This window comes from Bradysia coprophila, unplaced genomic scaffold, assembly GCF_014529535.1.
Source record: "Bradysia coprophila strain Holo2 unplaced genomic scaffold, BU_Bcop_v1 contig_350, whole genome shotgun sequence".
Classification (NCBI taxonomy): domain Eukaryota; kingdom Metazoa; phylum Arthropoda; class Insecta; order Diptera; family Sciaridae; genus Bradysia; species Bradysia coprophila.
In genome coordinates this window covers 8,951,558-8,964,190 of record NW_023503608.1, presented here as the reverse complement: position 1 = coordinate 8,964,190, position 12,633 = coordinate 8,951,558, and the positions used below count along the sequence as shown (strand labels likewise).

The 12,633-nt window shown below is 32.6% G+C and overlaps 1 protein-coding gene across 2 annotated transcripts in view; it reads left to right on the top strand.

Moving 5' to 3' along the window:
- Positions 1–12,633, top strand: part of LOC119080687 (homeobox protein araucan) — a 75,479-nt gene that overhangs the window by 8,414 nt on the left and 54,432 nt on the right. The window contains exon 1 of one of the 2 annotated variants that reach the window (XM_037189123.1): positions 5,901–6,698. The exons of the other annotated variant lie outside the window; for it this stretch is intronic. Coding sequence (XP_037045018.1) covers positions 6,615–6,698 — 84 coding nt within the window. The 5' untranslated portion in view covers positions 5,901–6,614. Of the gene's footprint in view, positions 1–5,900; positions 6,699–12,633 lie in introns of those variants that run through there. 2 annotated transcript variants of the gene reach the window in all.

Here is a 12,633-nt window from a genome sequence, read left to right as displayed (position 1 = left end):
CCAGATAATTTAGATAATTAATTTAATGTTCATTTTTGTTGACTGGATTTATTACGTTCAATTCGGAAGAAGTGTCACCAGTCGCTTAAAATTACATAGAAATAATATTTTTTGAGTAACTGATATAGCTAGCGTAGTTGGGTAGGCGTACGGGAGCTATAATCTGAAATTGTTTGCTGGCAATGATGGAAACCAGCGACGAATATGGAGAGTAAATGGAGAAAAGTGTGTTCTTCATATAGATTATGAATTTGCATTTAATAAAGGAGAATAACACTGAAGACATATTTTGGCTCAATCAAATTTTGTTTGGCTGAACAAAATAAGTAAACTGTAAAATAATCTTCTACAACTAAGACTGCAAGAAAAGCGATAGAGTTGATCCCAGTAGCAAGATTTATGATGAATAGAATAGCTCCTTTGAATTGTTTGTGCATACTGGAGCTATGCTATATTACATTGTTTTTGTCAATTCGATGAATGAAATAAATAAAGAAAGAAATAAAGTTCTAGTATGTGGTTCGTACTCGTCCAGTTGACACCTCAATCTCAAATTTGGTGACCTTTCTCAGAGGAAATTGTCACATATGACACTTTTTAAACAAGAACTTTCTTTATGTACAGCCCTAAACTTATTATTGACCTATATCGCATCTGCCACTCACAAATTGTACTGACAATTGTACTATATGATCTTATAGGACGACTTATAAGTTTAAAAAAAACTAACTCGCTGCGTTGATAATTCGATGGGCCTTCAGTTCTTTATTAACCATGTTGGATCAGGACTTTTTCATGGAATTTAATTTCTAAAAATTTCTGGAGTAAAATGAAAAAAAAAAATGAAAATGTTTTTGGGAACTTTTCACAATAAGTATTCCTATAAATAAGCCCTGTGCCAGATCGACTTAGATAATAACTTTCTGAGAAAAAAGAAATATTTGTCTAATATATTTGACCTTGGGTCATTTCGAGCAATTAGTTTAGTGAATTTCAGGCGAAACAACAACATGTAACGTGTCCTTAGAGTCTAAAACACACTCTGAATCCGACGCCCAATTGTAACAAATCATACAATTTAAATAATATCACTGCATGAACAGCAAATATGATTTATAGTTTCCTTTATCATGTAGAATAGTGAAATATAATAAATTCTTCAAACTGAAAAAAATACTCTTACAAATGAACCCATCAAAATTATATATAATAATGTCATATTCAATGAACAATTTCTCTCATTACCGTACCACACAGAACTCGTCATTCATATCACCAGCTAGGTATATAGCCATCAACTTCAATATACGAATACAACAGAGATCTAGTCAAATAAATTATTGTTCCTTCACCACATGAATTCGATGTTGAACAAACATCATTTGTGATGAGGACGTGAATGTGTAGATGGGATGTTCCTAGACATTATAAGTTGAGAAATTTCGACAGAATAGCAATCATAGGTCGGCAACCATCGTCAACCAGATATTCTTGCATAATTGTATAAACAATGTTTTAACATAAGCAATAGGAAACATCTCATAACTAACCATCAATTTGATATCGTCGTTGTCTGTATTTTAAACACCAAATAGAATATGGATACTGTTAGATGATTTGTATAATAATAATGATGACTGATTATCCAAGGACTCGAGATGACACTTGACATTAGAGAAAGGTGTGGCAGTTATCTGATGAATGCAGCATATTTGAATATTGAATCGTATACGTATATATGAGTTCCGTGCACATGTTGAGATGCCATACAGAGAATATTCTTTTTCTCAGTGGTTTTGGTTTTGAATGGATGATTGTGACCTCTGTGATGTTTATACAAATTTTAGCGGTTGATTGATTGTTTCGATTTTGAAATAAAGTAAAGATTACTGTACGAGGCTTGTACGAAAAGATTGATAATGGTAATAAATGATACTGGAAACAATTTGGACAATTTAAGCTTATTAATATTTTGTCGCATCACTTTTGGGATATATTACTGTCATGTTATCGATACTAATCACTTTAATCTGTCTTCAATCTTCCCGGTATGTTTTAGCGAACGAACGAGGAGAAAATCTTAACATAGTAGTTTCATTCTTTTTAGAGCTTATCTGATAATGGGAGGTGGAGTGGAGATCTCGGACTCGATTTTTGTGAGGTATTCAGATTTAAATTTTCACTTTCACATTTCAGAGTTAAAAGTACTCCAATAATTATCTATGCCCCTTTCTGTACGTGATGTGGAAGTCATTACATCTCAATACATCCTCAATTGCTATAAAATTCTTGCATTGAATTAACACTTACCGATCGGATCGATTAGAAAAGCGGTTTTCCATGGATTCGTTCATTTCATTTCATCATTGAAATAATTAATTAACCGTTCAACCATCAATAACGTTATTGTACTTTATTGTTATTAGCATTAATTCGGTATAACGGCGCTTATTATTATTGATTTAAATACGAAGCCCACCCACTTGGTTTGTGTTCAATTAGAACTAGAGCAGAGGCATATTAAGTGCTCTTTAAGTGTGGCTATCCGGATATATTCACGATTAGTGTGAAATTAATGGAAATCGAATCAGAAATTCCGAGTACGCAGATTGGATTTTTGTTAATACTTTACTTTAACGGTCCTTGAAGTTTGAAAGTACAAATGCAAGGCAGCTCTCGAGCAACCGCATACACATAAATATTGTATTTAAAAAATTCGGAGTGATAAAATCATACAGGGTCCACTTGTAAATTTCATTACACCACATTCTATTCATAAACTTCTAACATAAAGTATTTTGCAAACGGACACTGTCACTTTTGCCTTCTCATTTTGAAAACAATATGTATGCGGTTACTAAAGAGCCGCAATATAATATCTCTAAAGACACAGATAGTCATCTGCTATCGACAACGACGCCAAGATTAAGCGATGATATATGGGCACTGTTTCCTTATATAGCAAAATTATGATAAAAATATTGATTTTATGTTTTTGAAGTGCTAGATGTTGTAACAAACATCAATAGATCGTTTCCACAAAGTGACAGATTTAATACTTATGTTGTGATGCCCTTGTGGTGAAACTAAAATAAGATTCTTCATTCCGTCGGGACAAAGCTTAAACTTTCTGTCTTACAGTACAAATTTTGTAAAATTCCCAATATCGAGACGGCATCTTCACTGAACAAACATCACGTAAAATCCTGGCTGACACCAACAACCATTTCATGTATATTACACCCGAAGCAAAACTAATAAGATTAAAATTATTTGTTAAAATTTAATTACCTTGTACAGTTGAACACAAAAACATTTTCCATCATGTTCTTCCCGTTTTCCCGTAGTTATAATAAACGCAAAACTATTTAAAAGTTTTGTACTTTCTCCCAAAATCCACTTAACCCATGCTGAAGACGCTCGTGTTTGCCTTTTACAATATGGTTAAGATGCAGTTTCGTGTCTATCTACAATATTCTTTATAAATTGGTTGTAAGGTGGAACGAACGACGGAAAAACTTTTTGTTACAAAACGCTCTTAAATGATTTAACATGTTGGGAAACGGATGTCTTGCCGATGTGTTATAGGGGCTTAAATGAGCTTTTAAAGTGTACTCTGTTTTGTGGGTATTTGTTTAAATTACGTTCAAGATTGAATGAACACTTGTTTTTGGTATAAAAACTTTTTTTTCTTTTAATCGTTTAAAAGAAAAGAAAATAAATAAAAACATTTTCTTAACAAACGTTGCGGTCAGTTAATTTTGCCATCATGTTTTCTGAAACAACGGGATTCAAAGTCAAGTGTTGTTGGTGTGTTTTTATTTCTATTATGGGATTACTTGCATCAGAATTCAAATTGAATATTAAGACAAACATCACAGCACTTTGTTTGATTATGCAGGTTGAAGTAATTGTTTGCATTAATATGAATCATTATAGAACATTTAATATCTTGCGATTGTTTCTATTTTCAATTTTATTGTTCGAATTTTATTATGGCCTAATGTGCTGGGTACATTTCCGTTCTGGTTCTAGCGTTAATTTTAAATTAGTTGAGTCTTTCACACATTACTTAATTAAATTGATTCTTGAAAAGGCTTTTAAGAAGACGTCGATATAAACGATATTAGATTTTAAACGTTTCTCTGCTTAGGTTATCCATCGCATCCTCAAGCCAATGTCAAGAACAAGGTTTTTTGTACTAAAGCAACTAAATGTTAAATGCCCAGTCGTGTTTATGACTGTCTCGTCCATTTTACTTTTACACAAAAACTTTTATTTTGGAAAAACATATGATTAACTAAAAGATAGCTCTCGGAAAGGCAACACACATTTTATAAACGGCGAGCACACTGCGATAGGCGATATAATCAATAAATCTGCTACGTGTTTGTTTAACACATTGAAATTAATTGCGGCTTGTCAACTTTCGGCACCCTGGACTTTACTTAAACAGTCGAAGAATGCCTCCAAATAAATTTCTAAAAATCCAAAACTGAATTCTACTTTTTTAGAAATTTATTTGGAGGTATTCCACGACTATTTAAGTAAAGTCCAGGGTGCCGAAAGTTGACAAGTCGCAATTATTTTGAATGTGTTAAAATGTTTGATACAAAAATCACGCCTTAAGTGCGTTAGAGGATTTGAATTTTAAGTGAACAAATTAATAAAAAATAACTGAAAAGTAAATTTCAACGATTCTTATATGAGTATGGAGCGATTTAACATTGTTCCTCTTTGAATTTGTAGCGCCCTACGTTGTCAATCTTCTACTTCACTAGTTAGAACACACATTTTGATATATACGGCAACATTTTAACCAGAGCAGTGACAGATGTTTCTAAAAGGCTAGCTTGGAAATGTAACATTCATTGTATGAGCATGTGAGGCTAAAAAACTGGGTCCTTTCAAGCTTACTTCTTACTGCGATTAAAACAAACCCCATACCCCATGTCCATAGTGCGATTTAGCGTTGTTTACGGAGATGCACTGTCTCGTTTGAGTATATGGTTAAAGAAATGCTTATACTGTCATCATTGACCAGTGATGCATGTCACATTACATCTCCCTTTTTATGATTTAAAATACAAGTGATTTCCAATTCCAATCTACCATTTAATTAGATCAATTAAGTGACATTACGTTCATATAATTGGCAATTGTATACGAAACATGTCTAGGCATATTTAAAGCGCAACGGTGTCGAGAAATAATTTTTAAATCATGACTAAAGTGAAAATAAAAATCATTTCCAACTTCCAACGTCAACCGTTTATCGTTTTACGAATGCATTAAAATTAATGATCAATATTATTATTATACATTTTATCTTTTCAACATAAAACTGATTCATGCCACTGATTAATTGCCAATAAAATGTCTGTTCGAATTCAAACTGATAACAGAAATCTTTTTTTCACTAAATATATTGTTTCATAAATAAAATGAAAATTCTTTCATGAATATAAATTAGTTTCTACATAAATAATCCTATAAATATTTTTGTTATTTGTGAGACTTAACAATTACCTAAATGATCATCAATAAAAAAAAACGCATGTTACAGGTTCTTCGTATCCATAAAAAAAAATTACTACGCGAAGGTAAAAATGTGGTCATCACACGGAATAAAAAAAATGATGGATGATGAAGGTATATATACTACGTACAAACCGTTCATTCATTTCATTCACATATTTATAGCGCATATTATAATAATATAATATTTACGCGTCGTATGTATATATGCACACATCTAATGTACATATATACGTTTTTTTTGTTTAACATACCTTCGACCTACCTTCCTTTTACAATAGATGAATTTTCATATGACCACTACTATTCGAATCTCCTTTTCATCATGACATATAGGCACATAGGCACCATAATAATAACCAAATACGTATAGAACGTTGTAGAGCTTGAAGCCAGCGCACGTTCAAATTGGACTACACTGTTGTGCTGTACGCGATTCGGTTCACTCTGTTCTCTGTTCCGCACTAAACGTTTGATGCTGTGTGTGGTGCGATGTATATATCGAGAAAGAAAAAAAGTTTATTTTCGACAACAACATTTTTTTCGGATTTCGGTTATTCAGGTAAATCGGGTTGATTAGTGTGCCGTGTGTGTGCTATACGAACTTAAAACGTCAAAAGTGTGTAGTATTTTAAACGGCGTGACAAAGCTTTTTTATCAATAAAAGTTGTCGTATGAAAGTTGTATATACTGGAAAATAAGACAAAAAAAATATTTCGCAACTGTAACTTTATACACAATTGCCCATAACAAAATTTAAAACAACACACAAAAAAAAGTTTCGTTGACAGTTTGACAACAAAATACTTGTAACATAATAATTTACAAGAGCTAACTAGGTTACAATCGCGTGATCTACAAAAGCTTTCAACAATTGTTTGTGGCCGTCCGTTTCTTGTTCTTTTTGTCTTCAAAAAAAAACTGCTTTTGCATTGATTGACTGTTAAATTTGACTTAAAAACATGTTCTATTATCTATGTATTGAGCAAAATGTGTTCAATTGAAAACAGAAATTAATTTTTATTTGTTATGAACAATTGAAGTGTTAGAGAACTTTCCGTAATTTGTGACAAATTATGAATGAAGATTGGGAGCAAGTATCACCATTTCTGCAAGACATGCAACATCAATGCGATGACGATTTTTTTAATCCTCAAGAGGTATGTGTTTTAGTTACTTTCATTGTGTATGTTTCGGTTGTTGTGAAAGAATTTCAATTATTTGGATCGCAAAAAAATTATAGATCAACAGCTCAGTTCATTTACGGGTATGGAGGAATACCTCAGTATAGATCAGATAAGTAGATCTAAATAAAATTAATTCTAAGAATTATTTCATTTAATTTCGAGAAACGACACGCTCATCAAATCTATTACTTCTGTTTTTTTTTTAAACAATTTTTTAATGTTTGATTCTTTGACTGTATTAGTTGAAAATTTGATTATTTGCAAAATTAAGTCCAAGAAGTCATAGAATTCATATGTCATACTGGCCAAATGCTCGTTTACAACTGTCGAAATCCTGCACCATACTAAGAGATTCTAAAATATGTCCCTGCTGTCTTTACCATTTGAACCACAATTGGTGTTGGTTTGTATTTAATCGGTATTGATGTTTAATCTTCTTTTTAACGAATGTATGCATTGTGTCATATTATCTCCGATTATATTTTGACACACAATTCCAAACAATAAGTAGAAACAAATACAATTGACCGAAATTACGTAGCGTATTGTAGCGGAATTTAACTTTGCAATTATGTATGAAAGTAATGAAAAAAGTGTACTCCATTATGTCTGTGCAGATAAGTTTAAATTTGTTTTGTTTACAACACTTTTCGATTTGAATTCGGCATACAAAAGACCACACTCGAGTAACTCAACAATACCAGTTTATGTTGGTGTAGTGTGCGATGTAATTTCGTTGCTTTACATTAGGATTAAGCTTGTGAAATGTGAATTTTGATATGGCTTTTGTTTTATTAATCAAATCACTTCAGGGACGGGGATCATTATATCTATGGTTATCCTGCAGACTCGAAGAGGAAATGAAATCATTGCAGTAATTCATCTATTAATTAAGCTGCGAAGTAACACATTTTGTCCCAATATATACTCCACATCAATCATTTACTACGAAAAGAAATGAACCCAAAAATGTATATTCCAAAAACACACCACAACAATTAACTCAGAAAATTTATTGGAACTACTCACAATAAATTGGACATCTGAAATTTAACGATCTAATGCACCAAATGCCAATATTAAATTTTCCAAATGCACATATACTCGAAATAATATCCAGCTTCTCTCCCCTATATAAGCAAGTTCAACTACAGTGTTCCATTCACATTCACCCATCAAAAGCTTTTAATCAACAATTTCAATATTTATAAGGGTCGCATCTATTTTGACACCCTTTTTATTATGTCATATTCCATTTAAGTAGTATAATATATTTATATACAGTAATAATATGATAAAATTGTCCTGATTTTCTCCTAGTTCTTTTGCCATTTAACACTGGTTATATCAATCCCATAAAAACATCAGATGCTCTGTTTACTGCGTGAGGGTTGAGTTTTTAAGTGAGATTAAAAGCACATGGTGCTCATTTTTATAGCAGTTTTGTTTTGATGTCAGTTGTGTCCTTACTTTTGTGTACCATTTTTTTCCCCGTACGCGTTTACGAAAAGCAGTGAAAAAAGCAGACAGAAAAGAATTACGTTTGTTGTGCAGCTATGTCAAAGAGACGAACTAATAATTGTCCGGAAAAAAATATGATGAACCGTTTTTCGACGAGTCATCTATTGAAACGATTTAGAGTGATATGTTCACGGAGCATATCATCGTAAATATTTTGCAGATACAAAAAACTGACTTCAATTAAAACGTCAATCAGAGAAAAACTGAAATATTTTTATTTCGTCTAAGGGGACCCTTCGTCATTGTAATGTTGCATTTTATCGTATCCATTCAAACCGTTACAATGTAATAGATAAAGATACTGCAGAATCGTCAATTTTTTAAGCTATGCCACAAGCGTGCATTTTCCTTCACACTACACACAGTTCTATTTGATTTTTGGATAATGAAGGTGTGATCACAAACGCAAACACATTAAGATATGATTCAGATTATTAGTTACGTATACACAGCACTTGTGTAGAGTATGTATTAAATGAGGAAATATGTTCATTTTCGTATGTGTATTAAAGGGATTAGGGGTTGAATTGCAAGGCACCCTCAACGTTGTAAGTGAAATGGCTATGAAAAATGATTTCATTCTCTCACTACTCTAAACGCTAATGGGATAATTATTGTAATTTAATATAACACACATTCACATTCTCTTAATTAAATTTGTTTCATTAAAATCATTTAATTTGGTACTACATATTTAAGCGTGGAATTAGATAATTTTAGCGGGTATTGTTCTGACACTTACAAGTATGTTTAAAATCTGTAGAGCAAAATTTACGTAACAAAAGAAAAGCAAAAAGCCTCCAGTGTGTTTTATGTCACATATTCAGCGGTATTTCTAATTCAGTTTAAAGAAATCAACCTGCATAAAGTGAACCTCCAAATCATAAAGGCGTAAGTTATATTTTCAATTAAGTCCTTTCGCTTAATTTATTAGATTAATCTTCTACTGAGCTATTTTATAAAACGTATTTGGGTACAGCTCCTCAAGTTCTACAGTGACAAAAACTTTCATCTTCAGCAGGTAGTTTTGTATCGGAGTAATCTACATTGTGTGCAACAACTGAATTTTTTGTAGAGGTCGCTACAGCTGTGGTAGATGTTATAGATTATCTGGAGATGAAGTTACCTGCCACATTTCGAAATCGTTTACTCAGTAAGGAGAAATGTCCATTTGCCTGTGCCTTTACACAACGACGTATGCGAGGTTACCTGAAATACGTCGAATTTTTGGAACGTCACTGGAATATTTGTCGATGCGAAAGTGACAGCTAGTCTATGAATGAAATTTAGAGTTGCCATAACAGAAAAATTCGGCATTTGGTGTTGTTGTGGTGAATATGTTCGTGTACATACATAGTTGTGAATATGATCAGTCGAGAATATCTACACGAGGCGATAAGATCATCCAAAGTTTGCCACGCCATACTGAAAAAGTGCGAAAGAGATAGGTGGGAGTAGCTCAAAATTGCGGTTTTTTCACTTCAACCTGATTGTAATTATAGAAACACTGAGGTTTCTGGAGAATCTGTCTTCTCTGTCTTCTAATTGTTTACTGCAGGATCGAATTTAAATAATGTAAGATAGACGCTTGTATACTCGCATGCAATCATCAATATTAGTGTTTATATATGTCGTGATTATCATTGCCTAGCTGATAAAATCGGAAACTAATTTGTGACGTCGTTAAAATACGATTAAATTAGAATTGTGATTTGTGTTCGAACAAACAAATTCAAACCTTGAGCATGAGCACGCTTACGGGTACTGATGTTTTGTGCTTGGTCATTGAAAGGTTATGTTGGTATGATTTATAACAAATGTATTTTTGGTCATTGTTCCTTTCTTCATTGATTGTTCATAGCTAATACAGAGAATTTTGTTTAAAAATTCGAGTTTTGCCTTGACTACCTAACGAGATTCTCGTATTTGTATCGTTTTGGTTGAAAGTCATTTGTAACTCAATGGGGGTTACATTTTTATGGTCTTTAACTTATATGTGGAATTTAAAATGAAATTTTTTGTTCTAGTAATATTATAACGTTGTAAGTGCGCCGGCCGCAAAATGCACACACATAAAGACGATTCACACAGTTTAAAGTTCTTGAATTTCGTTGTTAATTGACTATTAACCAATATTTGTTTGATTAAGTTGTTACTGTTTATTAGGTGTAAATTAAGAGCCGGAAGCAAATCAGATCTACTTTATTTTAGAATGAACTGAAGCTTATCCGAACCGTTTCCAGTGTGAAACAGTAAGCATGTTGTAATAGTAAAATCTGTTACTTCTTTTGATTGAAGGTATGTCAAATGTGTTTTCTGCAAAATCTTTTACTTCATTTGTTTTAACATTTATTTGCCTGTATAAGAAAGCGATTTCTGTATCTTATCGCTGATTTTCATCCTGTGTTGTCAACAACAGATGATCAGTCGTTTCTGAAACGATTAATTTGTGCTATCTTATGTACAAAAAAATCTACCTCATAATAGTAATCCATTTAAGAGAAGTGATTTATCGATTTCATGTCTTAGGGTTACATATTCATTATTCAATGAAATTTACAGCGACTAACTAAGGTAAAGCGAAACGCTTCCGAAAACCAAAAATCTGCTACCCCAATTTAACCACTAACATTCCACCTAATACAATTAACCTAAATCGAAACACAAGCCCCCGTTTTCGTTACAATAAACAATAATTTTATTTGCTCTATTAATAACAAACAATTACTTTCCATTCAAGACTGACTAATATTTAACCTCTTACATCCTTAAACACAATTCCAGAATATATTGATATAAATGGGTACAAGACCGCATCTACACGATTATCATCATCAACATCCCATTCAGCATTCAAAGTGTGATAAATATAAAAATCTTTATGGTTGATGATGGTTTTCGGTTCTGTTGATATCGCATAGCTCAACTCTGTGCTATATTAAAAGCCATTATGTGATATTGTTGGATTTCAGTGGGAATTTCGTTGTTATATGCGAAATGCGATTTATAAATGTCTTTCTTCGATATTTTGTTTTGTCTGTTGTTACGGAATGAAACGTATTACTTTTAACAAAAAAGCACAAAGAGAAAAAAGTCTTTATTTTGTCTTCTTATAAAATGTACAAAGTACAAACACTTCATGTGATATGTTCAACGCTCAATGTGCACATATTGTACATTATACTATGGAGCAATGGTGCAAAGAATTGTAAGATATGTATATACGTACAACACACATATAAAGTTGATTCTTGTCCAATGTTTCAGGTGACATGAAACAACACTTAGAGTACCTCTTCAATATAATCATGAAGGAGATGCTGAATGTTTTGTGTATTGGAATCGGAGTGATGTATGAATGTATATTCTCGTTTATACTTAAAAGGGAGGAAATAATATAATCGAAAACACCGTGGCAAGTGTGCCGTTTCACAGCCGTATAAACTGTGCTGTGAATAGTCTTATTAGAGGAATCTATGCGATTATATAACAATACAAGTTTTCATCGTTCTATACATTTTGTATTGTATTTATGTATTCAATGTTACGAATAAAAATTGTAAAGTGATACTTCCACTCAGCAGCGACTACTCCTAAGCATTCCTTTTAACTTTTCAGCAAAAACTTTCCAGCTACGGTTGTTCCAAAGATATATATAACTTTAGGCTCACCAAACCTTGTTTTCTAACTTACATTCATTAAAGTTGAAAAGTTAGCATCTCCGTGTCGAAGGAATCAGTTTCGGTATAAGTTCGCATGTATTGTTCATCAAAGTTTCGAAGAAATGTTTTGAATTTTGGCCCAAATGTTACCATTTACGATACGATTCTGTGGTGCTTTTATTGCAAAAGTGCAACTGAGAGATGAATATACATTCATGCATATACATTGGCTAGTTTTTCAGCCTGTTTTTAAATAACCTAATACAAACAGGAAGCAGTATCGCTTTCATGATTAAGTTTCTTACTTCTCTTGTTCGAGTGCCCTTTAATTCGTTGGATTCAACAGCTGTGCTATTCTAAGAGAGCGCTAACCAAGGCTCATTACTTATTTGTAAAAGGCGCCTAACCGTTTCAATAGGGTACTTCCAGAACCTTTGCCGTTCATGCAGTCGTTGGATGGAAAAGGACGCATTACATGAGGGAACTGTCAAATGTAAACCACAAAATGCAATGTTTTCATTCAGTATGTGAAGTATTGTACGTCGTGGTCGTGATCCATGTGTTTAATATACTAATCATTTCCACAAATTTTGTTCGTAAGAACCTTTTACTGATTTTTGACGGTTTGCATTACTTACACCGTAATAATTTTGAGATGTAAACTGATGACATTCCGGCTTTTCAAAATTACACTTTCGATTACAGCCGGCTTGTGCTGATATTTG